This window comes from Armigeres subalbatus, chromosome 2 (genome assembly GCF_024139115.2).
Source record: "Armigeres subalbatus isolate Guangzhou_Male chromosome 2, GZ_Asu_2, whole genome shotgun sequence".
Lineage (NCBI taxonomy): Eukaryota > Metazoa > Arthropoda > Insecta > Diptera > Culicidae > Armigeres > Armigeres subalbatus.
The window spans coordinates 318,246,028-318,272,038 of NC_085140.1; the positions used below are offsets into that span (position 1 = coordinate 318,246,028).

Consider the following 26,011-nt stretch of genomic DNA (forward strand, 5'->3'; position numbering starts at 1 on the left):
TACGTTTAAAAAAATCTTTTCACACTTATGACTAAATTATTCTATAGCTTGCGATGCGTTGGCGTGTACGGGGCATGTCGTCGAGATGAACTAATAAAATTATCAGTCAGCGACATAGAAGAATTAGGGGACAGCGTGCAAATCACGATTCCGAACACAAAGACAAAAATTTCCCGTCAGTTCATGATCACCAAAGGCTGTATACCCGACTTCGACATGTTGAAACTTTTCCGGTCATATGCAGCACTTTGTACGGCTAACGTCAAACATACACGGTTTTTAGTCGCTTATCGTATAGGAAAGTGTACCAAACAAGCTATTAGGATTAACACGATTGCAAAAGTGCCGCACAGAATCGCAACATTTTTTAAAACTACGATCACCAGAAGAATACACTGGGCATTGTTTTCGTCGGTTGTATGCCTCTCTTCTTGCAGATTCGGCAGTGGACATTTCCGTTTTGAAGAGGCACGGAGGTTGGAAACATTGCCGGTAAAATTTTCGGTGCTTTGGACGATCATACAGTTACAGAAGAGGGAGAAAATGTTCCTCTCGAAAGCAACGTTCCAATAGCATCTTCCGCGTTTCCGGTGTCTGAAGCATCACTTCCTCTGGACCGGATTGTTTTGTTGAGCCACAATCTTCTTTCACTGCTCAATTTCGAGAACATCTTCGAATCAAGTACAAATGAATCACCTATTCAATTGTCTATGGTCGCCCGATCGATAATGCATAACAAAATTCTAACAAGGGGAGTTATTTATTTCAGAAAGAACATTGTAACAAAATGTGTTATAAATTCGGCTGGTTAGTTGTTAAAATCACAAAAACTATAGCAAAAATTCTTCAAGCCGTAACACTATTAAAACAGGCTGATATCTTCATATCAACATTATAACAAAAGTTTATATAATATTTTGGTATAAAAATCTAGTTTCAAGGTAATTGTCTACATCACGGATAAATATCTGGTACGCTACAACGACGGATTTCCATCCATAATGTAGGCAATTAATTTTATTCCAGCTTATTGATCATGGGTTCAAGTTATACTGAAGGTGATTTCCTTGATTTTTTTTCTTATATCTGTCTACAAAATATGTAAGTAATTATTTTGTGAAAATAAACATAACTAATGTTGTTATAATTTTGATATGAAATATAACTGGACTAAAATACAATTTTATTGATTTATCTTATTATAACACACCTTGTTTTTAATAACAACCATTGATAGAACTGAGTTATAATTTTATAATGCATTGCTGATCGGGAGGGGTTCAATAGATCGACATGACACTATACTTTCCATCATGAAAATGAGTTGCATAATGCATATTATGCACCTAAATGGGTTGCATAATGTAACACATTCTAAGATGATGAAAAGAAGGCCGTTTTATCATTCAAACTCCAACTGTAAACCAGATATTATGATCAGGAATTGCAAAAAATCCATTATAAAATTCATTTGGGTGCTATAATGGAAAACCAACATTAGAACAGTAGTGACATGGCCACATTTTGTTTAATTAGCTTGGGTGAGTGTTTAAATAGTGTATTCTCGGTATAGTGTAATAATTAAAATAGTTTGATGTACATAACATCGAAATTTTTCAAAGGCAGGTTTATCTATCGCTTCATGGTTTGTCGATCATGCAATGTAGCAGGATAACCTCGAATCTGTTTGTTTTCTGCACCAATTTACTTTTTTGGCAAGAATGATCATGTGAAGTCAAGGTTTGCGGACAGTATAGCAGCGTCGCTCTAGAATGTTGAGCAATCAAACATGGGAAGTTTCATCAAAACTTACCTTTTTGTATTTTGCTATTATTTCCCTTATGTAATACAAAAATACTTCCACATTCGCATAGTATGATGGTCTTACAAATATTTAAAGGTATCAACTGAATTTTAACCTTAGTTAGTTATAGTTTTCTAGAAATCAGAGGAGGGCGTTTTGGCCAGGGTTGTCCTGAGGAGTTTGAGTGCTAAACTATGCCTCATATAAGCGATCACATGATGGATCCAGCGATAATACGATTACTTGTGGGCGCTCATAATGGGTGCTTATGTGATATTCATGAGGGTCCGCAATGGGCTGAGGCTCATAACATAAGATCCACACACAAAAGAGCTTACTAACTGTTATTTTTTTGCTGTAGAAATGCTTCATCTTTTCATATGATTCACTCATACACACACATTCACACTTGCTTGCTTCACATTAGCAATAGAATATCTTTCTATTAACCCTAAAAAAACCCACCAAATCATATATATCTTATGTGTGTCTTCTTTATTTTCTCCTTTCTTCCTCAGTGACAGTGTGACTGCGTGATGAATGAGCATGTTACAGCACTAAAAGAAGAATAGTTTTCATATGAAACAAACAAATTATATCACACTCGTGTACGTGTTTCCTTTGTGCCACTTTTGGGGTCATAATTAAAGGAAAAAAAATCATAAATCCAAACGTATCAAAAACAAAAGAAGAATGTAAGTGATAGTGCATGTCCGGCGGTGTGAAATCCTCTACGCCCATCGCTGGGAAAACTGCAGTCAACCCGACAGCCAACCATACAGGGGGAAAGAGTTGCACCGATAATAAAGCTTTAAACGCTCGTCACCCAGTATCAAGTGCTGCAATTCGTGGAAAAAGCTTGCGAATTAACGATAAAATAAAAACTAATAATTACATTTTAACACTGGGGTAATTATTCACACGCAAGCGGAGAAAAAAAAGCATAAATTCGTCGGCGAAAAAAAAACCAGCTCATTAAGGCAGTTGTTGGAAAAGGAGAAAAGTTTAAACTGGCAGCGAAATGAACTGACATTTGAACGAGAGCTTTCCAGTTATATGTCGGCCGGATGGTGCTCTGAGGAGTAATTAGTGTTAAAGCTTGGCCATAATTAAAAGATACGGAATCGGTCGAATTTAAACTAAAATGGTGACATCGTATTGAACAGTTTTTCTTAAGAATTTACTATTCCAAATTTACCTTTTGACAAAATCCATAAATAAATATATTCATTCAATATCAACTATACATTGAGTTTTGGTCATGATTCAACACTATTTGCTCCAAAGTGTGGTGTGCTCAATGTGATCTACCCCCGGCGGTCGGAGGACAGGATATGACCAATTGTGGCGTTAAAAATGGCGTGCGTACGGAAATAAATGGCACAGTTTTTGCCGGTAATTAAGTGTCAAAGATTGTGATGGACGAGCAAGGCACTAAATGCTTCGAGTAACCTATTTTTGCAAAACTGGGAATGAAAAACTACACGCTCACGCGGTACAGTTGATCGGTGGTGAAGCCATTTGGTCAAATGTTGAATAATGCAAGTTAAATTTGAGTTTAATTGTATTGCATCAACATTTATTCTTGACGGTTTCGAACTTTTATAGAAATTCTCATGGAACATTATGTAACATCATGTGATTTCTTCAAAGTTTCTTATGGCTTCAAGTCTATTATGACTTAATTTAAAATATGCCAGGTAAACATTATACTATTTGCGGACTTCATATACTTTTTATTAAATGAGATTGCTATATTGAACTGATTTTGGGAGATATTGCTCACGCATTAGTGTTCATTATGCACTGATGAAGTGAAAAATACGGTGATTATTCGAACCCAGTTCAAAGCTAAGCCAATCTACATGTAAGCAACATTAAATTATAATAAGTAAACATGTTGTTGCTTACACAGATGAACAATAGCAATTACATATGCTATTTTACAAGCGTTATTTTATCAACATATTTACTGAGCGTTGTTCCAATTGGCAGTATTAAGTCATAACATTTAACTCAAATTGTCTCACCGTGCCGGTCTTTACAACTGTGACAACGTGTAACATTGGTTGTAATAATAGATACTTCCCCCCCGATCACATTTCCGACTGTGTACAATACGGCAGCCATAAATTAAAAACAATAAAAATTTCCACGCGATTAATAAATAAATTGACTAGCCTCGCGCGGGTGCCTTTTCCCGACGGCCAGCCACGACGACTATTTATCTATCCGTCGGCCCGTACGCGAAGACATATAAGCTGCTGAGTGCGCAAACGCGTGATGACAGATCACCCACCACATCTGGTGCAAGTCCATACTTCCACACCGCCGGCTACCGAGCGCACCCTGGCCCCGTTGGTTGTCGGGTTGTCACCCGATGATGTTTCGCAGTTCTTCATCAACCTTCGTCCCGGGAGTGACCAACCGCCAACCATCATCGCCGCGTTGATGCGTCCGCGTGTTGTGTGAGAAATTCGCAGTGCGATCATAAATCTCTAGGAACGATGATACATCATCAAACACGAACGACCCAGAAGAACGGCCAACGGCGGCATTCCAAGCACGGTCGCGATGGGTCACGGGACGAAGGAACTAGCAGTGAGTAATTGCGGGACATAAAATTTGGATGTTTTCACAGTTCGCAGCAGTATGTTGGACGACGAGCTAATCGATCGCCTGAAGAGAAACGGACCGTGATTGAGTCAGCTGAGTGTTGATCCCATCAGAAGGAATAAAGAGAGGAAAAAAAACCAGGTGAAGTGATTGTGAATCCGATAGTGACGACGCGCAACGAAACCAGAAACCGGCCTGGAGTGTCCGGCCCTCCGAGTAGACCACGCGAAGGCCAGACGACGGAGGGGTCTGCCCGTTGCGAGCAGCGTGCGTATGAGCCTGTTGTGCGTGTAGTGTTTGTGCGCTTAATGTGAAAAATCATATGAAATGGTGACATTAATGCCTTGTAGCTATATATCGGCCCCCCGGATCTCCATCATTGATAAAATGATAGAGATAGAACCAAAGGTATACAACCTAGTATAGATGCTTGCTTTTTGGTTTTCTGCTTTTGTCTATAGTTTTGTTTTAGTGGTTCACCTTTAAATGTATGGTCATAATAATTGGAATCCCAGCGGTTTATGGGAGAAACCCCTTCCATCGAGTCGTTGTTTTTGTTCATTTCCTCTTCATCGGCTGGTCCTTACGAGTCTTACGTAGTGGATGACCAGATGTGTGACTTGTACCGAGGCGCACCTAAGCAATAAATTTATTTAGTTTTATGTGGGTCTTTAGGAGATACAAATTATTTGACAACTTAAATTTTCTCGCTTTCATACGTGGTAGGGATGCTAGATAACGAACATTAACTGTATAACGGAAAGTATTGGAAACTATACAAAATATTCTTAAAGAATCTGTGAATACTTGAATGAATGATCCAAATAATTTGATCTACGTGAAAATAAATTGAAAATTTTATTATATTTGTCGGTGTTTATGATATATTACTTTCTTATCAACCCACTGGTGAATTTTGATATTATGAAATAAGGAGAGTGCTGAAATTGGGAGATTTTTAGTTTTTAAATAAAAAAAAAGCAGTTTATGGCTTGGCACTCAACAAATTATGAATGGTTCATGATTTTTACAGATTTCTAAAAGATTTGATAGATTATTAAGCAACATACGGTGATACTAATGTGATAAAAGTTAATGGTTGTATAAGCTGAAATTGAACCCGAGATCTTGAATCTTCTTATCTTCTATATAATATCAATGAGTTGAGATTTCCTTCCTGACGATTTAACTTGCGAACGGGTTGACCGATTTGCAAGATTTTGTCCCTAATCGATTCGTTTTGAGATTCGCAAGGTTTGTATATACAAATAATTGGTGAATTTAACGGGGAAATGTAAAAAAAATCATTAGAACACAATTTTGGGTCAGCTGTTGAGCTGGTGTTGCAAATAGTTCATTGTGACATTTGCAACACCCGGGCAAAGCTAGGTTACTTTCGCTAGTCTTCTATGTAATAAAAATGAATTGAGACTTCCTTCCTGACGATTTAACTCGCGATCGAGTTGACCGATTTGCAATTTTTTTCCATAATCGATTCGTTTTGGGGTCCGTATAGTTTGTATATACAAACAGTTGGTAAATTTAAAGAGAAAATGTAAAAAATCATTAGATCAATTTTGGATCATCTGTTGAGGGAAACAAAATATACGCACGGAAATTGATCAACAGTGTGGGGCTGCAAATAGTTCATTGTGACATTTTCAACATCCGGCAAAGCTGGGTTTCTTTCGCTAGTCTATATAATAAAAATGTGTTGAGTTTTCCTTTTTGACGATTTAACTCGCAAACGGGTTGACCGATTTGCAAGATTTTTTTCCTAATCGATTCGTTTTGGGATCCGCAAGATTTGTATATACAAGAAAATTGTGAATTTAACGGGGAAATGTAAAAAATTCATTAGAATACAATTTTGGGTCAGCTGTTGAGGAAAACAAAACAAACGCACGGAAATTGATCTAGAGTGCGGTGCTGCAAATAATTCAGTATGTGACATTTGCAACACACACCCGGGCAAAGCTGGGTATTCTTCGCTAGTATGTGATAAAATTAAGCTTCGACAGAAAACTGTGTTAAAACGCGGTAAAACCGAAAACGTAGAGAAAATAGCTGATTTTGTTTCATGTTTTCTAATTTTGCATTATGTCAGTATTTTGGTTGTTTTTTTTTCATTTGATCTCAGTTATATTTAGGTAATTACGGAACGGACACCCAAATCTTACAATTATTGTATAAATTCTTGGCATATACATAAATACAATTCTGTAAGGTTTTTATACAAAAAATTAGCTTTATATACAGATACCGTATTGAACTGATACAAGCCTTTATTATGTGATTTAGCGTCATGACGTCTGCGAGACATTTTATCAGTAAGTCAATGCGCTTCTTTGGAGGTATTCAGCCGTATGATCCATCCCCCTAAAAGTGAGATAATTTTTTTATTTTTTTCACTTTACAACATGCAAGGTATTTGTCTTCGCGAGAGTTGTAGCAAAAGTTCTTCTGAAAAACTTTGTCGAAGACACCTAGTTCGTAATTTCATTACTTTTCGAGATTTATTGCTGTTCATGTCAACATGCTTTGTACATGTTCGACGTATAAGCATACAAGCATATGGAGACGCATGGTGCATTGGTTCATCAAGTCATTGTGATGGGCGATTGATTTACATAGTAGGAAATGACTTTTGATGAAACATTACATTCACTTACAACTCTACAGTTCAGGTTTTAAATTAAAGTTCATTACTTGTACTTTGTTATGCGTATGAGATTGACTGCCACAATTTGCCCATTGACAAATTGCAGTTAAATCAAATATGAGCATGAGCATGAGCATTATGACCGCACAATTCGTAGTTGCTACTCCGTGATTGACTGGAACTTGCGAAATTGTACAGAGAACACAATAAATGGGGCTTGGGACTAGCTACCCATTCTCAATGTACACGTTTCGGGAGCTCAAATATCTAAAGTCAATAACGGCGCCGGCCACGTCCTTACGGTCATATAGGAAAGGGAGGATTGTTAGTCCGACTCTCGTTGCTACTAGAGACCGAGAACACCTCTGCATCTCCACGATTGTCTTGGGATAGGATATCGTTTTAGTTACAAAGGATAATTTATCTGGATTCACTTCGGTAAGTGATGCGATCTATGGGATGGGAAATAACACTCTCGCTGTCTGAAACTTTCACTTTCTGATTTATTCACTCACCCGCGCAAACCAGAACAAAATTACGACGACCGGCCGATCGTTTTGCCTTCCGCACAAAGCAAAACTAAACTTCGACGACCGGCCGATCCGCTTACTGAAGAAACACGACCGGACAAAAAACAAACTTTCACTTTCTGATTTATCTACTCACCCACACAAAGCAAAACTAAACTTTGACGACCGGTCGATCCGCTGACTCGAAACAAGAGCCAACACGCACTGAACTTATTAACTTTACTACCGGCCGCGGAATGCAAAACACAAAATTTCGGCAAATCGCGCGATCGTTCGGCCGTCCGAAACAAGAGCCAACACGCACTGAACTAATTAACTTTACTACCGGCCGCGCAATGCAAAACACAAAATTTCGGCAAATCGCGCGATCGTTCGGCCGTCCGAAACAAGAGCCAACACGCACTGATCTAATTAACTTTACTACCAGCCGCGCAATGCAAATCTCAAAATTTCGGCAAATCGCGCGATCGTACGGCCGTCCGAAACAAGAGCCAACACGCACTGATCTAATTAACTTTACTACCGGCCGCGGAATGCAAATCACAAAATTTCGGCAATTCGCGCGATCGTTCGGCCGTCCGAAACAAGAGCCAACACGCACTGAACTAATTAACTTTACTACCGGCCGCGCAATGCAAAACACAAAATTTCGGCAAATCGCGCGATCGTACGGCCGTCCGAAACAAGAGCCAACACGCACTGAACTAATTAACTTTACTACCGGCCGCGCAATGCAAATCTCAGAATTTCGGCAAATCGCGCGATCGTACGGCCGTCCGAAACAAGAGCCAACACGCACTGATCTAATTAACTTTACTACCGGCCGCGGAATGCAAATCACAAAATTTCGGCAATTCGCGCGATCGTTCGGCCGTCCGAAACAAGAGCCAACACGCACTGAACTAATTAACTTTACTACCGGCCGCGCAATGCAAAACACAAAATTTCGGCAAATCGCGCGATCGTACGGCCGTCCGAAACAAGAGCCAACACGCACTCAAATTGCAGTTAAATCAAATATGACTAAAAAATCCAATAAAACTGTATTTTAATATTATCTATCTAACTGTTTTTTGGGGCCCTCCTTAGCCGTGCGGTAAGAAGCGCGGCTACAAAGCAAGACCATGCTGAGGGTGGCTGGGTTCGATTCCCGGTGCCGGTCTAGACAATTTTCAGATTGGAAATTGTCTCGACTTCCCTGCGCATAAAAGTATCATCGTGTTAGCCTCATGATATACGAATGCAAAAATGGTAACTTGGCTTAGAAACCTCGCAGTTAATAATTGTGGAAGTGCTTAATGAACACTAAGCTGCGAGGCGGCTCTGTCCCAGTGTGGTAGGGATGTAATGCCAATAAAAAGAAGAAGAAGAAGAAGAAGTTTTCTCATTTTGCGATACCGATCGGATGCGGTCATTCAAAGAAAGCATTATTTGTTTCATTATTTAAATCACAAACCAAAAGAATTTAGCGCGGTTTGCATGTAATTAAGCAGAAACCGGTAAATATTTCAATGATAATTATGATAAAAAAGGTGTAAAATGTGTTTAGGAGAGTTGACACATTTCGCGGAATGTTGTACCGCGAAAAAATTCCGGGAAAGGTTTTTCGGCGAAATAGCATACAATCTATCTAACAAATTATAATCGTTATGCAAAACATGGCTAATATTAACCATCTCCACATATTTAGAATGCGTTCTATCGATTTCAATATTGTTGATTCAAATCATCAGAAGTAAGGTGAAACAATAAAACTTTGAGCATTCTCATCAATCTCAAATTTTATACAAAGTTTACAACATAAGAATCTGATATTCCATGCAGATAAAGCACTTTTAAATAGCTTTCTTCCGCAATACATAAGACTGTGGAGGGACCCCAGTAAGTGTCATTTTGAGCTCCCGTATTGGGAAGTGTTCAGCGCTGGGGAATCTCCCCCACATTTGATGTTGGATATCCTCGGTTACAAATCGGAAGGATATCCGATACGATATGAAAACTTGAGCAAAAAAATGTTAATTTTTCATTGGCCTTTAGTGCGGTTTGGCAGCGCCCCGACCATATAAAATCAACTAACGAACGTTTGAGGATTTTTCTTGATTATTGGAAAAAAAAAACTCTTGTGGTCATTATTGATAACCTCTCCATCTCCAAACTATGTTAGCATTATTGATAACCTCTCTAACAGACCTTCAAGAAATGCATTGAACATAAAGATAAACTTGTGCGCTACTAAAAGTCAACATGTTTCTGATATGTATATCGTATTTTAAAGTTTTTGGAACAATACTTTAAAGTAGTTTATTTTTCTTTCAAAAGCGTGACTTGGAAATGACGCTGACAGACTCAGCCAGGACGAGGATGGGTTTCTTGAAGGGCAAGTGGCGGTGATGAATGCCGCGACTGTTTCGGCCAACAAGAAGTCATACATATCCAGAGACTGTCTGAGACAGGTAAACTAGTCCTTGTGATCCCAATGTCGACTCAACGGCCCGAAACCTACCCATCCGTACACCTGTGTTCATGGTTTTGGAAATCTCTGTTAAGGAGCTCGGCCACCGACCTTCTAAGAGTCACGGAATTATCACCCCTTTGCAAGCTATGAAGAAGGCTGCCAGTGAGGCTGCGGTGACTAAAGGGCAAGATGCCTGCCTCGGCACAAGCAGACTGGGCTGATGTTGAGGGTAACAATCCTAAAGGCGGCTCGAATGTACGAAATGAAAGTCGGGTACAGAATTTCGACGAAGTAATGGTAGGCGATACAGGTTTCAGGCTGTAGAGTTGGCGGCTATCAATGATAGCCAGCCCGATCTTTAACCGGAGCCACCTGTTGTTGGTTCGACTCTGGTCCGACAACTTACTTTGACTTGCCGGAAATGCGGCTTTTGTCAATGGAGACTGTGAGAACTTTCACAATCTTTTTGTCGAGGATGGGCTGACCACCCAACTTAAGGCAACGTCGCCATGAACCTCTAGGTCTTCCTCTGCTGCGATGTCCAGCTGTTGATGCCTGGAAAAATGTAAATTCCGCACTCTCTAGTAGCGGATTCCAATTCTCTGCATTATTGTGATAAAAATTATATCACCTTGTTGAGTTCCACTGCCGGAGGCAAGTCGTGACCCACACACAACCCTTTGTTCCATGTTATTTTCAACTTTAATAACAAATCGCATTATCGTCGCCTTTTACTTCAATGAAGACGATGAAGATAGATATTTTCCATGTTCATCATTTGAAGCTGCAGATATTTTTCAAGAAATTGTTGAATTACTGTAGCATCCGAGCAGAACCCCGATTACCAGTTTTTAGTCTGATTATACATGCCAATGGTTGCTACTCCCGGATTGATCCAAACTGATGTAAATAGCACTTCGATCCAAGTGAGTAAAGGTTGGGATTCACCGTCTATTCTCGAAGAACACATTCCTACAGCGTTCAAATGTAGATCTATAACGGTGCAGGCTAAGTTCTTCCAGTCACGTTGGAAAGAAGGGTAGTTATTACTGCTATTAGAAACCGAGAAAACCTTGGTATCTCCATGATACAGCGGAAAAGAAAGGGTTATTAATTAGGTAGGGTAGATAAACGGAGGCATAGATCGAGATTCACCCAAGAAAGTGTTTTAGTCTACACCGAATTATTTTTTTTTCAATGGAAAGGAGTCTGGGATTGAACCAATGACCTCCTGCTTATAAGACAAGGGCGGTAGTGATTACATCGCCGAGCTCGTCTAAACTAGCTAGCGCATCCCGGGTAGAGGTGAATAACAAACAAATAACATAATAATAACAAATTTTGCTATGATATCATATTTAGTTATTCTTATGTTATTCATAAATAACATAAAATAACATCCCAACAACAAGTTTTGTTATAATAGTAAAATTAGTTGTTTTTATGTTATTGTAAGAAAGAGCACAACAACAAATGAAGAACACATTTTGCAATCATAGCAAAGTTTGTTATTCATTTATCATTTGCATCTTCAACATATCAATAATAACTGATTTTGATATTTTCTTTTCTTCAAATATTTTGCTATTGGTTTGTTATTATAATAGCAAAATGAGTTATTTATGAGTTATTAGCTAGTGCAATGACTGTTATTATTTTTGCTATTTTATCAACTATATCAAACAAACTAATATCAGATTTTGCTATTCAGTTATTCATATATTAATAGTAAAATTTGATATTATTTTGCTTTTTTCTTCTACCCGGGATTAGAACCGAATTACATCTGAATACATGGTTAGTATACGCAGGTTTCAATTGACGTACAAAACATCAAGCCATTTGGTTGGAAGGCGGCAGAGTTATTGACTTTGCAGCCGGGGTTCTTCTCACTTGCGATACACTCATCACGAAAGAACGATTCGAGAGAGATGCGATCAATTGGGCAACGTACAACTGTGCTGGGCCATTAGGTCGAATGGCCATTAGGTTGAATAACAACTGACTTTGGTTGCATTTGAGTTGCAGCAACCAAATCGGTCCGACTTGTGCTGCTAGAGCCACTTCACACTGCTTACTTCTCACTACTCACTCTCCGCTTCTATTACTTGCTTATTACTACTGACTGACTTCTAAATTCTCAACTTGTCTTTTGTCCAATGGCCAGATACCATTAATTTCTTTTTGCAATCTTTCTCTTCATAAGTCAATCGTTATCAAAGCAGCCAAAAACATAAACTCATTGAAACTCATGAGTGTGTAGATCAAATAATTGAATATTTTTGGTCAGTACCTCTAGATTGGGTATTCCATTTGAAAATTAGCTGAAGTGATTTCAGTTAGAAAACCTTGAAAATATTCCATCACCAAAAGCTAGTTATTCATCGGCCTTTTTATAGTGTTATGCGAGCTTATTAAAAAGGTGATTGACCACTGACTAGCTGCTTAAATTTTCCGTAAAAAACATCTTGCTCAAAAACCAATCTTTGGCCCAGGCAATCAACTGTTCATCAATTGACCAGAGCCAAACACATTTTCATTCGGAATAAGCTTGTGTCGAAAGCTTCATGATCTATGAACCTGCTGGACGTCGATTGTAGGGCTTTCATTTTTCCCGGGAATCAACTTCCCGGGAAACGGGAAATGAAATAATAATTTCTCGGGATTTCCCGGGATCCCGGGAAATAAAATAATCTCTCGAAACTAATTCAAAATCGTAGTTTAAATTTTGTCGTAAAATATGGTTTTGGAAATACATACATTCGACATCAGGGAGGCTTGCTATTTTGTCCTCAAATGATGAAAAAGTTGTTGAAAGCCTGAGAAAGTTTTGGTTCATTTCGAAAATTGTTAACTCCTTCTACAAAACGTTCGCCATGTCATAAGTATCAGCATCTGCTCTGGCTCAAGAGTAAGATCTGCAGTGTCCTGATGAGCTCCACTATGTGCTACTTTTCCATGATTTTAAACCAAACCTTTCAGGTTGTGTCCGCATTTTTCTTCAGTTTTGGGGCCCTTCGAAAGATTATCTTCTATTAACGCCGAAATATTCCTAACATGAACTATTCTTAAACTCGACGACATATTTTTTAGTACATACAATCTTTTGGTCAAGTTTGAAGGATAAACCATTTTTATTTATGTATGGCCACTTGAGCACATTTTGTATTTAAAGCAGATGAATGAAATATTTGAAATGGAATTCTTCCATTCGAAATAAAAAAGAGCTCTCAGGCGAGTGCTTGATTGTCGTACTTTAATGATCCTGACTATAATTTTTTTTTAGTCAAACTTTGCTTGAAATGCCGAACAGCACGCATCAAATTGCAAAAGTTTTGCGAGTATTTGTTGTAAGACAGTTGTAATGATCGCATACTAAAGACCTAAAATCTGTTTTTCCATCAACATCTGTTAGCCCACCAATATTATAAAATACTCAAATGAAATATTTCCGAAATATCGCAAAATACAAACGAGTCTTCGGAATATGAGTCTGTTCGGGAATTGAATCAAAAAGGATTGAAGGTCTTAAAAACCTTTGACAATAATAGGACAAACCTGCCAAAGCGGTCACTGCTATTGCCTGAATATCTGCGAACATTGGTAGCTCTGCTGTTTCACCACAGACACTTAATTTTTATTTCGACTTCACAACGCTTACCGACGTTTGAAACTACTGAATAAACGAACGATAGATACAAACTGGTTCTTTGTCTCGCCTCTCATCAACACGTGTTGGAATGCACCGTATGATTCTGTAACATTTTCAGTTATAACTTGAATTCTTAACCTTCAAAAATGAAATAAATAGTTAGATGATGCTAGTAAAAAAATGTAATTGATACCCAAAAATCCGTTATCATAAAATTTAAAAAAAAATAAGACAATAATTGCAAAATATTTTAGTATACTCATTACCCGGGAAATTCGGGAAACTGATACATAAATCCCGGGAATCGGGAATCCCGGGAAATATGATTTCCCGGGAAATGGTTTCCGGGAATGGAAGCCCTAGTCGATTAAGCCTTGAGCAACCTCCGGTACGATGGTCAGATTACACTTTCTAAGCTACCCTTAAATAAACCCTATTTGTTATCAAAATTGGCGTACAACCAGTTTTTTTTCAAAACAATTTTAACGTAAATAGTTAAATATCAGAGGAAATATTCATTGGTGAATCACGTGCCCCATCGTGGCCCAGTTTGACTCCGTCAGTCATTGTTTGTTAGCATGTACATTCCGGATCATTATAAGTCATCCAATATGCACTTCATTGAAGGCCAATCAAGCTTCCAACAAGCCGTTACTTTCTAGAGTTACTAAAAATTTGTTTCTGTTTGAATTTTAAAATGCCTTTTTCACGCAAAAAATCGTATAATTTTAAATAATAATGTTTGAAAAATCAAATAATTTGGAAGAAATGCGATTTAGGATAGAAATAGGAGTTTTGCCCAAATAGATCATTTTACAACAACCAATCTTAAGACGTTTTTGCAGACGAGCTCGGTTGTTTAGTGGCTACCGCTTCTACCTTATAAGCAGGAGGTCGTGGGTTCAATTCCAGGCTCGTCCCTTTCCTACTTTGTATTTCTATCTTAGGTCTTTCTGTGTGTCATGTTCTACCAAAACGATTCCTACTGTTCTAACCTCCCACACAATTCAAAAACCTCCCGTGGCACCTATGAGAGGTCGTAGAGTTCTCTACATTTTTCTTAAGTAGGTATCCAATTAACCATCCTTCCCCTTCCTCAGCATTCGCAAGGACGTGGCCCTTATCATAGGTTATTGCAACTCATATGTGACCGGATTCAGTCACAATCAAGTTACCGCAACCATTTGTGTCTGACTTGTGCTGCTCGGGGGCTAGGACAGATCTCGACTATTGGAGAGTGCATTGCTTCCATCTAAGAGATATTGATTAGTCCCAAATCAATATATGTGGTAACGGATGAATGTGATGCTACTCTCATACAATAGTCTTGGCTTGTACCACCTACGAATTTGTGCGAAATGCCCAATGCTAATGCTAACCAATTTTAAGACGTTTTTGAACATGAATTTGAATTTCTGTGGTAAATGCCACAAAAACAAGCAACAAAATCACATGCAGAGAATGCAGAGAAATTATCGAACATCTATTGAAGTTTGTATTCAAAATAAAAACGGAAGGTTTCTGTAGACCAGAACTGTTGTTACCAGGGTTGTTAACGTTAATGAACGATTAACGCCGTTTCGTTAATCCGTTAACGTTAATTTTAACGATTAACGATTTTTACGTTAATTTTGAAAGAACGTTAGTCAACGGTTACGTTAACGCTTTCCGTTAATTTAACGTTAACGGCTGCGGTATTTTTTACGGTAACGAGTTTCTATATGTACTGTCAAAACCCAATTTTCAAACTACCACTTTGGCAGATTTTATTATTTTATAGGCAAAGGAGTTTTTGTTGATCAGTATAAGTGAGATTTAGCCGTAAGCCCATTTGATATATAGGAGAGCCAAATTTCATGGACAGCTGAAATTGAAGCAGATTTTCCATTTTATGAAATCTGCTTTATACATATGTATGAAAGCAGTATCTTTCACTAGCAACTAAAACCTGTGCTTTTGATGCGCACATCTTGAACGGTCTGAATATGTGTAGATAATAATTGGCAAGTTGCTTTTTTCAGATTCTGTCAAAGTTGGTCTGACTTGAATTGAAAATACTTTCAGAATGACAATGGATTTTCATAGCGGTGAACTATGATTGATGAAAAAAAAACAAGCCTCATGTCATGTCCCATGGAAACCACACTCGCCTAGAAACAATTTGATTGTTATTATGCAGAACCTGATGGAAGATGAAGATACATTAACGAGTAGATTATCGCTGCCCGTTGACGTTAATTCAACGCAACCCGTTCACGTTAACGTTATAATCCAAGAAACTCAACGCAACGGCGTTGACGTTAAACCAAGAGAAAATCAACGTCAACGGCGTTAACCGTTGATTAACGTTAACAACCCTGGTTGTTACTATAATCGGCTCACATGTTATAAATGTACACAAAGTTGTGAAATGTAATTCGAAGCTTTTTAGGGTTTTGAGTAAAATCAATTATTTTTATATTTCAATAACAGTACAGTATCCACAAAATTGTATTTCCCAATGACTACTAAAATTCCACAAATCACCAGAAATAAAACCATGTTCATAGAAAAGTGAGCTAGTGATCCAACTGGCCATCCCTATCGCTTTCACCCTTTTTCCCTTGGTGACGCGAAAGGGGTTCGCTGCTTTCCACTGCAACCAGTGTGCAGTTGCTGCTGAAGGTGGCGAGAAGTCTCCGCGCTCACGGATTCTCATCGCGCTTTATTTTACGATTTTGGATTTGGATGCTGCCAGGCCCGGTGGTACTCACCGTGTGCGTCGCAACCTCCATCCCGCTCCACCACACAATCTATCTTTCCAATCACCTTCAATATTTATGGCTATTTTTCAAATTTTATTTGTTCGATCATTTCTCATTCGTCGTTGTTGTCTTCCCGCGCTCATGGGTGCCTCTTGGCGATCGTTCCTTCGTTTCCAAGCGCAGATCTAATGTGTGTTCTTTGCTTCTTGCTTCGAGAACCACCAGTCTACTGCTTGCAGCAGTAGAGGGGCGTATGGTCTAATGTTCATCCCATAATTCCATCGATATCATTGCGTGTGAAATCAGCTTAGTATTTTTAATTTTATTTTTTTAAATTTTATTTGGGATGTCTGTTTTTCCACTGACTTATATGCGTTAAAATAGCCTGCAATGATGCCATATAGGACCATACTCCCCATACACACATCGTGTTCAGTTGTTCGTTCTCTCCTCCAAGCCTTAAAATATTCCGTGTTAATATACTGTCCTTTTGTTTATTAATTTAATTTTCTCCCCTCGTCGTCGATTATGCGAGACAGCGAACTCTCCGCCGCCGTTGGTGGTTTGTTTCACTGAGACATTATTGGCGTTAGTCGACACGATCTGCTGGCGAATGGTGGTGGGAATTGATGGTCGAGTTTATGAGATTTGGTGTAGAAACGATAGTAAAAATCAGTTTTGGTTTGACGATGCGACCACGACGTCGACGATGTCCGTCGATCTGCAGCCAAAGATGTATAATTATTGGCTCCGGTTAACGCTGCTGTAGATTTTCACGCACCTTATTGGTTGGTGGTGAGCAATTAATTGGATGGCCTGGGTTTTACGAGTTTTTAAGTGTGATTTCTTCACGAGTTAACTTCGTCTCTGGTGGGATGGCGTTGACATTGTGGATATACATTGATTATTATGATTATCATCTTGTGGAATATAAAATTATTGTTGGTAACACAACAACGTTGTCCGATAGATTTGCATTCTTAGTTTATGCTGCTTATTTGTAGTCTTTTTCTTAGCCTTCTAACTTTAGACTAGCCAATAACGGTGCTTCGTTGTTTTAAAACTTAAAAAACAATGCAGAATTTTTTACATTTCTTAAATTGCGATACGATCCTAACGCCTCTGCGATACTATCCAATGACGTACCACGCACAATCCATATCAGGAAAAGAAAACGCGGTTCGTTGTTCTTTATGAAATGGCTACTAACAGAAGAATTAACCGTATAAGTTTTATGGTAACATAACATCACTGACTGACGCTGTTTTTAATTTTGAATACTATCAATCTTTATTAAAATTTTTTGCAATTTTACAATTGGTTTAGGTAAATATGTTTGTTCACTGTCGCCTGAGCGGTAATACATATTCTTAAAAATCGTAATAATTTGTGAGCAACATTTTCTAAGCTTAGAGATATTACCCCATCACTCCTGCTCGTTTTCCTTAACTCCTAATTTCAACCAAGCGCTCCAAGCATCACAGAACTCCCAAAAAGATTCATAAATTCGCACGTTCCATCACTGATGGTGTATCCTTTTGTGCCGTACACGCGTCCGCCTCTCCCCTGCCGTGTCTCCTTTATGGCGAACAAAGGAGTGAAGAGTGCTATAAATTATCCCCATAAATAATATCCATAAAAGCAGATTTAATGGATGAAAAATTATGTTGTCTTTTAATTTTTATGAACCGCACACAAACCCATACCCTCTGGACTCAAGGGACACTTGATGGCATGTCTTTCGCGCGCGATCCACGTATGGCCATTCCTTAGCGAGGTGACAGCGAATGACCCAACAAATGGCAGCGCGAAGAATGAGCACGAAACGGTGGAGACGTTTTTGTGTTGTTTAACATGCCCGCGCGGTCGATTGGCGGGGCATCAGATTTGGGCAAACAAAAAAAATTGCACTCCCCACGGGCACCCAGATGCGATCTCCGATCTCGCGATATCGTCGACGCTATTTGTTTCCTCTCGCGTTTCGAACGAAACGACCTCGACCGGTTGGTCAGAGTTCGGCTCCGGACCGGGTGGTGACGATTTTTATGCTTGCTTGTTTGGCAAATTTTTCGTTTAATGTGTGTCTGACATCGGGTCATTTCTCGCACGATCGCCGGGATCATGGAGGGTAATTCGAACGGTAATGGCTATCGATCGGATGCAGTTTTCCTTTGTGCGCTGTGGTAGGGATGCAAAATTGATGCGAAGACATCAATTTGAGATGTGATCCGGATGATGAAGTGTAAGGAAAGCAGCAGTGGGAAATGATATCTTCGAATGGTTGTTGAATTTTTGCAATGCATTGGATACTGGTGTTTGGAATGATCCTGTTTGGTATTTTCTTCGACTATTTTTTGGAAAGTTATATTAAATTGATAAATTGAATTATAAAAAAATCTGTTTTAAAGGGGGTCATCCTCAGATAACGCTCATATATCGTTAATAGATAGAGCTTCAGAATGTTCTAAAAAGATTTTCGTAATATCTAACTCTACAATTTTTCTCAAGAAACCAACTTTATATTTATTTTGTTGGCGGAAAGAAAATTTTCATCTCACTTCAAGGTGGATCAATCATCAATCTCATTACACCAAAAGATGCGTCTTTTCATGTCTAGAAATTTTGTAAAAGTTATTCAATTTGGATCCTGAAATCGAACACTGACTGTGCGGTGTAGGTAACTTGATGTGATCTTTACTCGCCGAAAAATTCCTAACAGCATTTCGCATAAAATTGCAATTTGTTTATATCTTATGTGCTAATCTTATAAGATCACATGTTCGACGCGAATGGTTTGCCCTTCGGTGGAACTTTTACCGCGCTGAAAGATGACCAAATCAAATAAGACCTATTTTGAATTCGTCTACGTGCTTTGTCTAACTGGCCGGGGTTCTGCCAAATTGCACCAAGTGCCAACAAAAAATTATACATTTTATACCCAAGCTTTGGCTTAGCAGATTCAATTGATTAAAATCGTATTGCCCGTAATTTCCCATTAGGCCCATAACTGAGTATATCCTAAAACAAATGTATGGATGCATAGCTATGAAATGATTTCTGTTTTACTTTTACGATCAAAATATCACAAGTCAGTTAATAAGCCGCTTGGTGCGTTTTGGCAGAACCCGTAAGCAGAACATCGTAAAAATTTTTGCCCGTTAACTCCTCTGTGACTACTAAGATTTCGACAGCCATTTTTGTACGGCCTTCTGGCGCATGTTTTGGCTGTCTTCCGAACCTTTTAGACGTGAAGACCAGAAAGTTTCGTCGTTCTTACAAGAATAAAGATGAAAATATTCGCCTTTTACGCCGCACAATGTTTTCTAACCCAGGAATGTTTTGGCCTTGAAAAGTTGATTTTAAAGGCTAAATGACTTCGGAGAAGTGTTACAGTATGTTAAGTTCCATATTCGTGATATGGCACTTTACATCAAGCTATGTCACATATATGTTACCATGTAACCATTGGTACTTGAGATATACTTTCCATTACCTTGTTAAAATTCTGTCCCACTTTGTAGTTAAAGTCAAATTGCTTATTTTCGAACCAAAAATCGTCAAAAACTTCGTCAATATTGAAAATAAAAAGAAACTGTCCTCGAAAGGTTCACGTTTTTTATCGCGACGGATAACTTTGTAAAACATTCGAAAAATCTAAAAAATATATTGACGAAAGTATCGTGAAAAACCTGAATTTTGTGGGTCGTTCATTAATAACGATACATGCATCGACTTCTATAGCAGATAGAACTAAAGTTTGTACAGCCAATTTTCTCGTAACAGCTTAACATTCTGAAACTCTTCTCCGAAGTCAGTCTCTAAAATCAACTTTTGAAGGCCTAAACATTTTTGATCATGAATTCCAGGGTTAGAAAACACTGTCGTGGATCGTGGATCGAATAATTCGTCTGACGCTTGTCCAACCTCAACACCTTACTGGTGTTCACCTGAATTCAATGGAAACCCAGATGTTCCCGATCCATCTGTGGTAAGCAACTGGATTTGTCATAGTTTAGGCGATGTAAATGATCTACTCTTGCTTCGATTCTATCTGATTGATTGTCATAATGTTCTGTCAGCGTAAATATTATCGGAAGCGTAGACCGGACGCTAAGACCCCACCGGATCAACCCGACCGTCCGTCCTCGGCATTAATTGGACGAAGATTTGTTAGATATGAAGAACCTGTACACATCCCCCGATAGTCGTCATTCTCCCAGTGCAGACGTCCTTCCCGCACCCACAGTATCTCCCTGTGGGCTAGATAGCAAGCGCAAGGTTCCAAGGCGCTGTTTCTCTGGCTGGACGCAGTTTCGTGGGAGGGAGCTATTCTTATCTGGCGTCATTGGGACACTTTATTCTTCCCCGTTGGACGGCGAGAGATGTAAGCCATCGAACAGCAGCAAGTTAATTAACTTTGACTAGCAAGCAATTAGAACTTCGGACTCTGTGAGTACAATGAGCCTCCATTGGTACCCCGGGTCCTCTATTCTTAACAGACCCAGTGTTCCAGGCTCCCCGGGCACTACTATCAGAATATTTCCAAATCTAATCCAGGTCCATTTTTCGATCCTGTCTATGGCCTGATCTGCCAACTTATTCCCAATAAAAAATAATAAAATAAAATAATAGAAATGTTTTATATAAATCATATAGGTATTTGTTTCTACTGTGACATTAAGTTTAGATACAGTTATACTTTAGTCAGCGGCGTAGCCACGGGGGGCGGGTGTGGGTTTGGGGTTAATCCCAGGGAACCTCCGGAAGTGGCAAATGCGCTCAGATGTTCTGCAAATGTCTTCTATTGTATTTGCGTTGCAAAATCATGAAGTTCGATGTGTCGCAAGCTGGGTTTCAGAATCAATCAAAAAGCGACCACTTCCCTGAGGACATCAGGTTCCCAGGGAGCCTCCGGAAGTGGCCAATGTGCCCAGATACTGTGCAAATGCCTTCGATTGTATTTATGTTGAAAAATCATGAAGTTTGGTGTGTCGCAAGCTGGGTTTCAGAACAACTCAAAAACTGACCACTTTCCTGAGGGCTTCAAGGTCCCAGGGAACCTCCGAAAGTGGCCAATGTGTCCAGATGCTGTGAAAATGGCTTGTATTGTATTTGTGTTGCAAAATCATGAAGTTTGATGTGTCGCAAGCTGGGTTTCAGAAGCAATCAAAAGGTGACCACTTCCCTGGGGGAACCAGGTTCCCGGAACATCTGTAATCGGATTTTCGAGGTCCAAATGTGCAGTTTCCATTCCCACTATTGCAAAATGATGAATAAAAACGATTGCATCATTATTGAAAGCATTTACTACTAGTTATCTACGATTAAAAGGAAGTTGACCTATTTTTGACCCCATTTGACCCAGGGGACCCCCTCGGTAAAACCGTCCCCAAGGATCCAATCTACAAATCAATACATCTACACAAAAATATAGGGTTAAATGCATCTTTCCTTCAAATTTGATGCAAATCGGTCAAAAAACAAGAGAACGGTGGATTTTATAATTTGAAATCGTAGCCCGGGCCGAAACGGGCTAATGGGTTTTCTACTGCAGGGGAACAGAGAGGAAGGAATGGCGGCCATATTGCATGAGCATGAGCATGAGCATGATTGACCGCCCACGGTTGCTCCTCCGTTATTGCCAGGTCAGCTGTAATTACACAGAGAACCAACAGATGAAGTTTGGGATTAACATCATCTTCAATGTGTAAGAACTGGTGACCCAAAATCAAGCAATACCAGCGCCGGCCGTGTCCGAATGCAGGTCAATTAAGGAATAGGTAGGAGATGTTGACATGATACTCGCTTTGATAGAAGCCGACGAGTCATCTGCACTTCCACGAGAAATCACTGGGATGTTGGATACATGGGGTAGGGAGTGTGGCAGGGTTCGTTTTGGTAAACGGTATGCCGTGTAAAGCGTGTAGTTTAAACGATTTAGAACAAAAACACAATCGAACGAACTGAAGGTGTCTGGACGCGAAATTAATTTTCACTTTTTTTACCCGCACAAAGCAGAACAAAATTTCGCACGACCGGCCGATCGTTCTGCTTACCGCACTATGCAGAACAAAAATTCCGTGATCGACCGATCGTTCTGCCTACTAAAGAACACGTCTTGACGCGACATTATTTTCACTTTCTGATTACGTACCCGCACCCGAGAATTTCATCGGGGAATTTCAAAAAATTATCTGATAATAATGTAAAGGACTTCCAGTGGTTAATACCTGAAATATCCCGCAGTTTCACTGAAGGTAAAGATAGGGAGATGTAGAGAAATCTAACGAGATTGTATTCCGCGTAGGTCCTGGATGCCTTTCCACGGTGTCTTTGTCCGAAGAGGCTTATTTAAAAAAAAAACAGCATCGCTAAAACACCCAGCACACGAAAGTATAGAATTTCCTGGAAGGAATGGCGGCCATATTTTACTAAAACTCTGACAGTTAGCAATGGGTTTTTCCCAGGCTACTGACATCCTATTGTTTAGCCCATCGCCAGATCGTAGCCAGCATGTCCTGGGCTATAATTTTATTCCATACTGCGTTTCAATTATGACAGCGGGCTATGTCTATTGATGATGATGACACCGCGCTTGTCACCTGCTCGGTTTTTCCATATGAGCAAAATTATTTTCGACTTAGCGACACAGTTCCCGTGTCGAATCGTCGAGCAGATAATGAACTCATTGTGATATTCGATCCGCCATTGGTAGCACCGCAACCGCTGCACTTGGCACGGTGCCTCCGGATCAAAGAAACGACAGGTATGACGGCGAATGTGAGCAGTTAGTGGAAGAGAAGAATGCAGCATGGGCGAGATTGCTGTAACACCGCACGAGGGCGAACAAGGCACGACATAAACAGGCGCGGTACAGGCAAAACTCGATTTTCCGGAGGAAAAAGCGCCAGCAGGAAGATCGAGACCGTGAAGAGACGGATCAACGCGCTCATAACACACGAAAGTTCTATGAGAAGTTAAACCGTTCACGTAAGGGCCACGTGCCACAGCCTGATATGTGTAAGGACCTAAGCGGGAACCTTATTACGAACGAGCGTGAGGTTATCCAAAGGTGGCGGCAGCACTACGAAGAACACCTGAATGGCGATGTGGCAGACGAAGATGGCGGTATGGCGATGGACCTGGGAGAACGCGCGCAGGACATAATTTTTCCGGCTTCGGATCTCCAGGAAATCCAGAAGGAGATTGGCCGGCTGAAGAACAACAAAGCCCCTGGGGTTGACCCACTACCAGGAGAGCTATTTAAACACGGTGGTGAGGCACTGGCTAGAGCGCTGCACTGGGTCATTATCAAGATTTGGGAGGAGGAAGTTTTGCCGCAGGAGTGGATGGAAAGTGTCGTGTGTCCCATCTACACAAAGGGCGATAAGCTGGATTATAGCAACTACCGCGCAATTACATTACTGAACGCCGCCTACAAGGTAGTCTCCCAAATTTTATGCCGTCGACTAGCACCAATTGCATGGGGCAGTACCAGGCAGGTTTTATGTACGAACGTTCCACCATGGACCAGTAGTTCGCCATTCGCCAAGTACTGCACAAATACGTGCCCACACATCATCTATTCATCGTCTTCAAAGTCGCACATTTCCGGATAAACTGACACGGTTGATCAAGGCGACGATGGATCGGGTGATGTGCGTAGTTCGAGTTTCAGGGGCATTCTCGAGTCCCTTCGAACCCCGCAGAGGGTTACGGCAAGGTGATGGTCTTTCGTGTCTGCTATTCAACATCGCTACGGAAGGGGTAATACGAAGAGCAAAGATTAATACAAGTGGTACAATTTTCAATAAGTCCGTCCAGCTATTTGATTTCGCCGACGACATAGATATTATGGCACGTAACTTTGAGAAGATGGAGGAAGCCTACATCAGACTGAAGAGGGAAGCTAAGCGGATCGGACTAGTCATCAACACGTCGAAGACGAAGTACATGATAGGAAGAGGTTCAAGAGAAGTCAATGTGAGCCACCCACCGCGAGTTTGCATCGGTGGTGACGAAATCGAGGTGGTAGAAGAATTCGTGTACTTGGGCTCACTGATGACTGCCGAAAATGACACCAGCAGAGAAATTCGGAGACGCATAGTGGCTGGAAATCGTACGTACTTTGGACTCCGCAAGACGCTCCGATCGAATAGAGTTCGCCGCCGTACCAAACTGACAATCTACAAAACGCTCATTAGACCGGTAGTCCTCTACGGACACGAGACCTGGACGATGCTCGTGGAGGACCAACGCGCACTTGGAGTTTTCGAAAGGAAAGTGCTGCGTACCATCTATGGTGGGGTGCAGATGACGGACGGTACGTGGAGGAGGCGAATGAACCACGAGTTGCATGAGCTGCTGGGAGAACCATCCATCGTTCACACTGCGAAAATCGGACGACTGCGGTGGGCCGGGCACGTAGCCAGAATGTCGGACAGTAACCCGGTGAAAATGGTTCTCGACAATGATCCGACGGGCACAAGAAGGCGAGGTGCGCAGCGAGCAAGGTGGATCGATCAGGTGGAAGATGACTTGCGGACCCTCCGTAGACTGCGTGGTTGGCGACGTGTAACCATGGACTGAGCCAAATGGAGAAAACTCTTATATAGAAGACTTATACCGCACAGGCCACTTTGGCCTTAGTCTGAATAAATAAATAATTATGACAGCTAGCCCTAGACTGTAGCCATCCAGGAGATCAACTGTATCTCACTAGCTTCCATAAATCGTTGCATTGGGGCAAGAACAAGTGGGTTAGCATGGTCCTTCGGAAGATCAACATTGACGTACTTAAGTTTAGCGAAGACATCTCAGTCGTTGGAGTCCGTCTATCAGGTAGCATTGCTATTAACATGGTGAATGTCTCCAATTTCCAAAAAGGGTGAGTGACATCATCAGTGAGACCCTTTTTCCCCTTCATCTCTTGGGAGATCGACGTGACCACCATCAGCCGGTTTCTTCTCCCCGGGCTAAAATTGGAGGTTGATTCCGTTATTTACCGTAGTGAGCAATTCCTAATTCAGATCACTGCTAACGCCTCTCCTCCCACATATGATGCCGCCGACTGGGAGTCCTCCGACAACAACATCCGACGATAAAGCTTCCCGACTTCTTCAAGATTGTCTGCGACGCTACTGGTTTTTCTATCCCGCAAACGAGTACTTGGCCCGGACCGGATGTAAAGCCCTTAGTTGGTGGTCGGACAAAACGTATCGTGTTGTTAAGGCCCGAAGGAAGCACTCATGAGGCTTTTCCCTGGTCATCCGGAAAGGTAAGTGCATTGGCATAATATAAACAAAAAGACTACAAGTGTCGATAAAGATGCCAAGAGGAAATAGTGGAAGAACTTCCTTAACTTCGTCAATTTTATGTGAGGGAAAAGAGGTTATTGTTGATCTGCAAGACCTTAACATTCCCGATCCCGCTGGAGGTTGCCAACACTATTGAGGAATATTTTTGCATCGCTGGTGTCGGTAAGTGACCGATTTCCGAAGGTTCATAACGTTACAAAACTGTTGAGTCCCGCTGGACTTACTGAGTTT

At 40.4% G+C, this 26,011-nt stretch overlaps 1 protein-coding gene across 5 annotated transcripts in view; it reads left to right on the forward strand.

Moving 5' to 3' along the window:
* The window catches only part of LOC134212648 (developmental protein eyes absent), a 94,758-nt gene that overhangs the window by 18,493 nt on the left and 50,254 nt on the right, over window positions 1–26,011 (forward strand). The window contains exons 2-3 of one of the 5 annotated variants that reach the window (XM_062690677.1): window positions 2,323–2,499; window positions 4,446–4,828. The exons of 1 other annotated variant lie outside the window; for it this stretch is intronic. In XM_062690677.1, the coding sequence (XP_062546661.1) occupies window positions 4,748–4,828 (81 nt within the window). In that variant the 5' untranslated portion in view covers window positions 2,323–2,499; window positions 4,446–4,747. Of the gene's footprint in view, window positions 1–2,322; window positions 2,500–2,539; window positions 2,714–4,445; window positions 4,829–26,011 lie in introns of those variants that run through there. 3 more of the 5 variants (XM_062690678.1, XM_062690680.1, XM_062690679.1) reach the window with 3 other exon arrangements.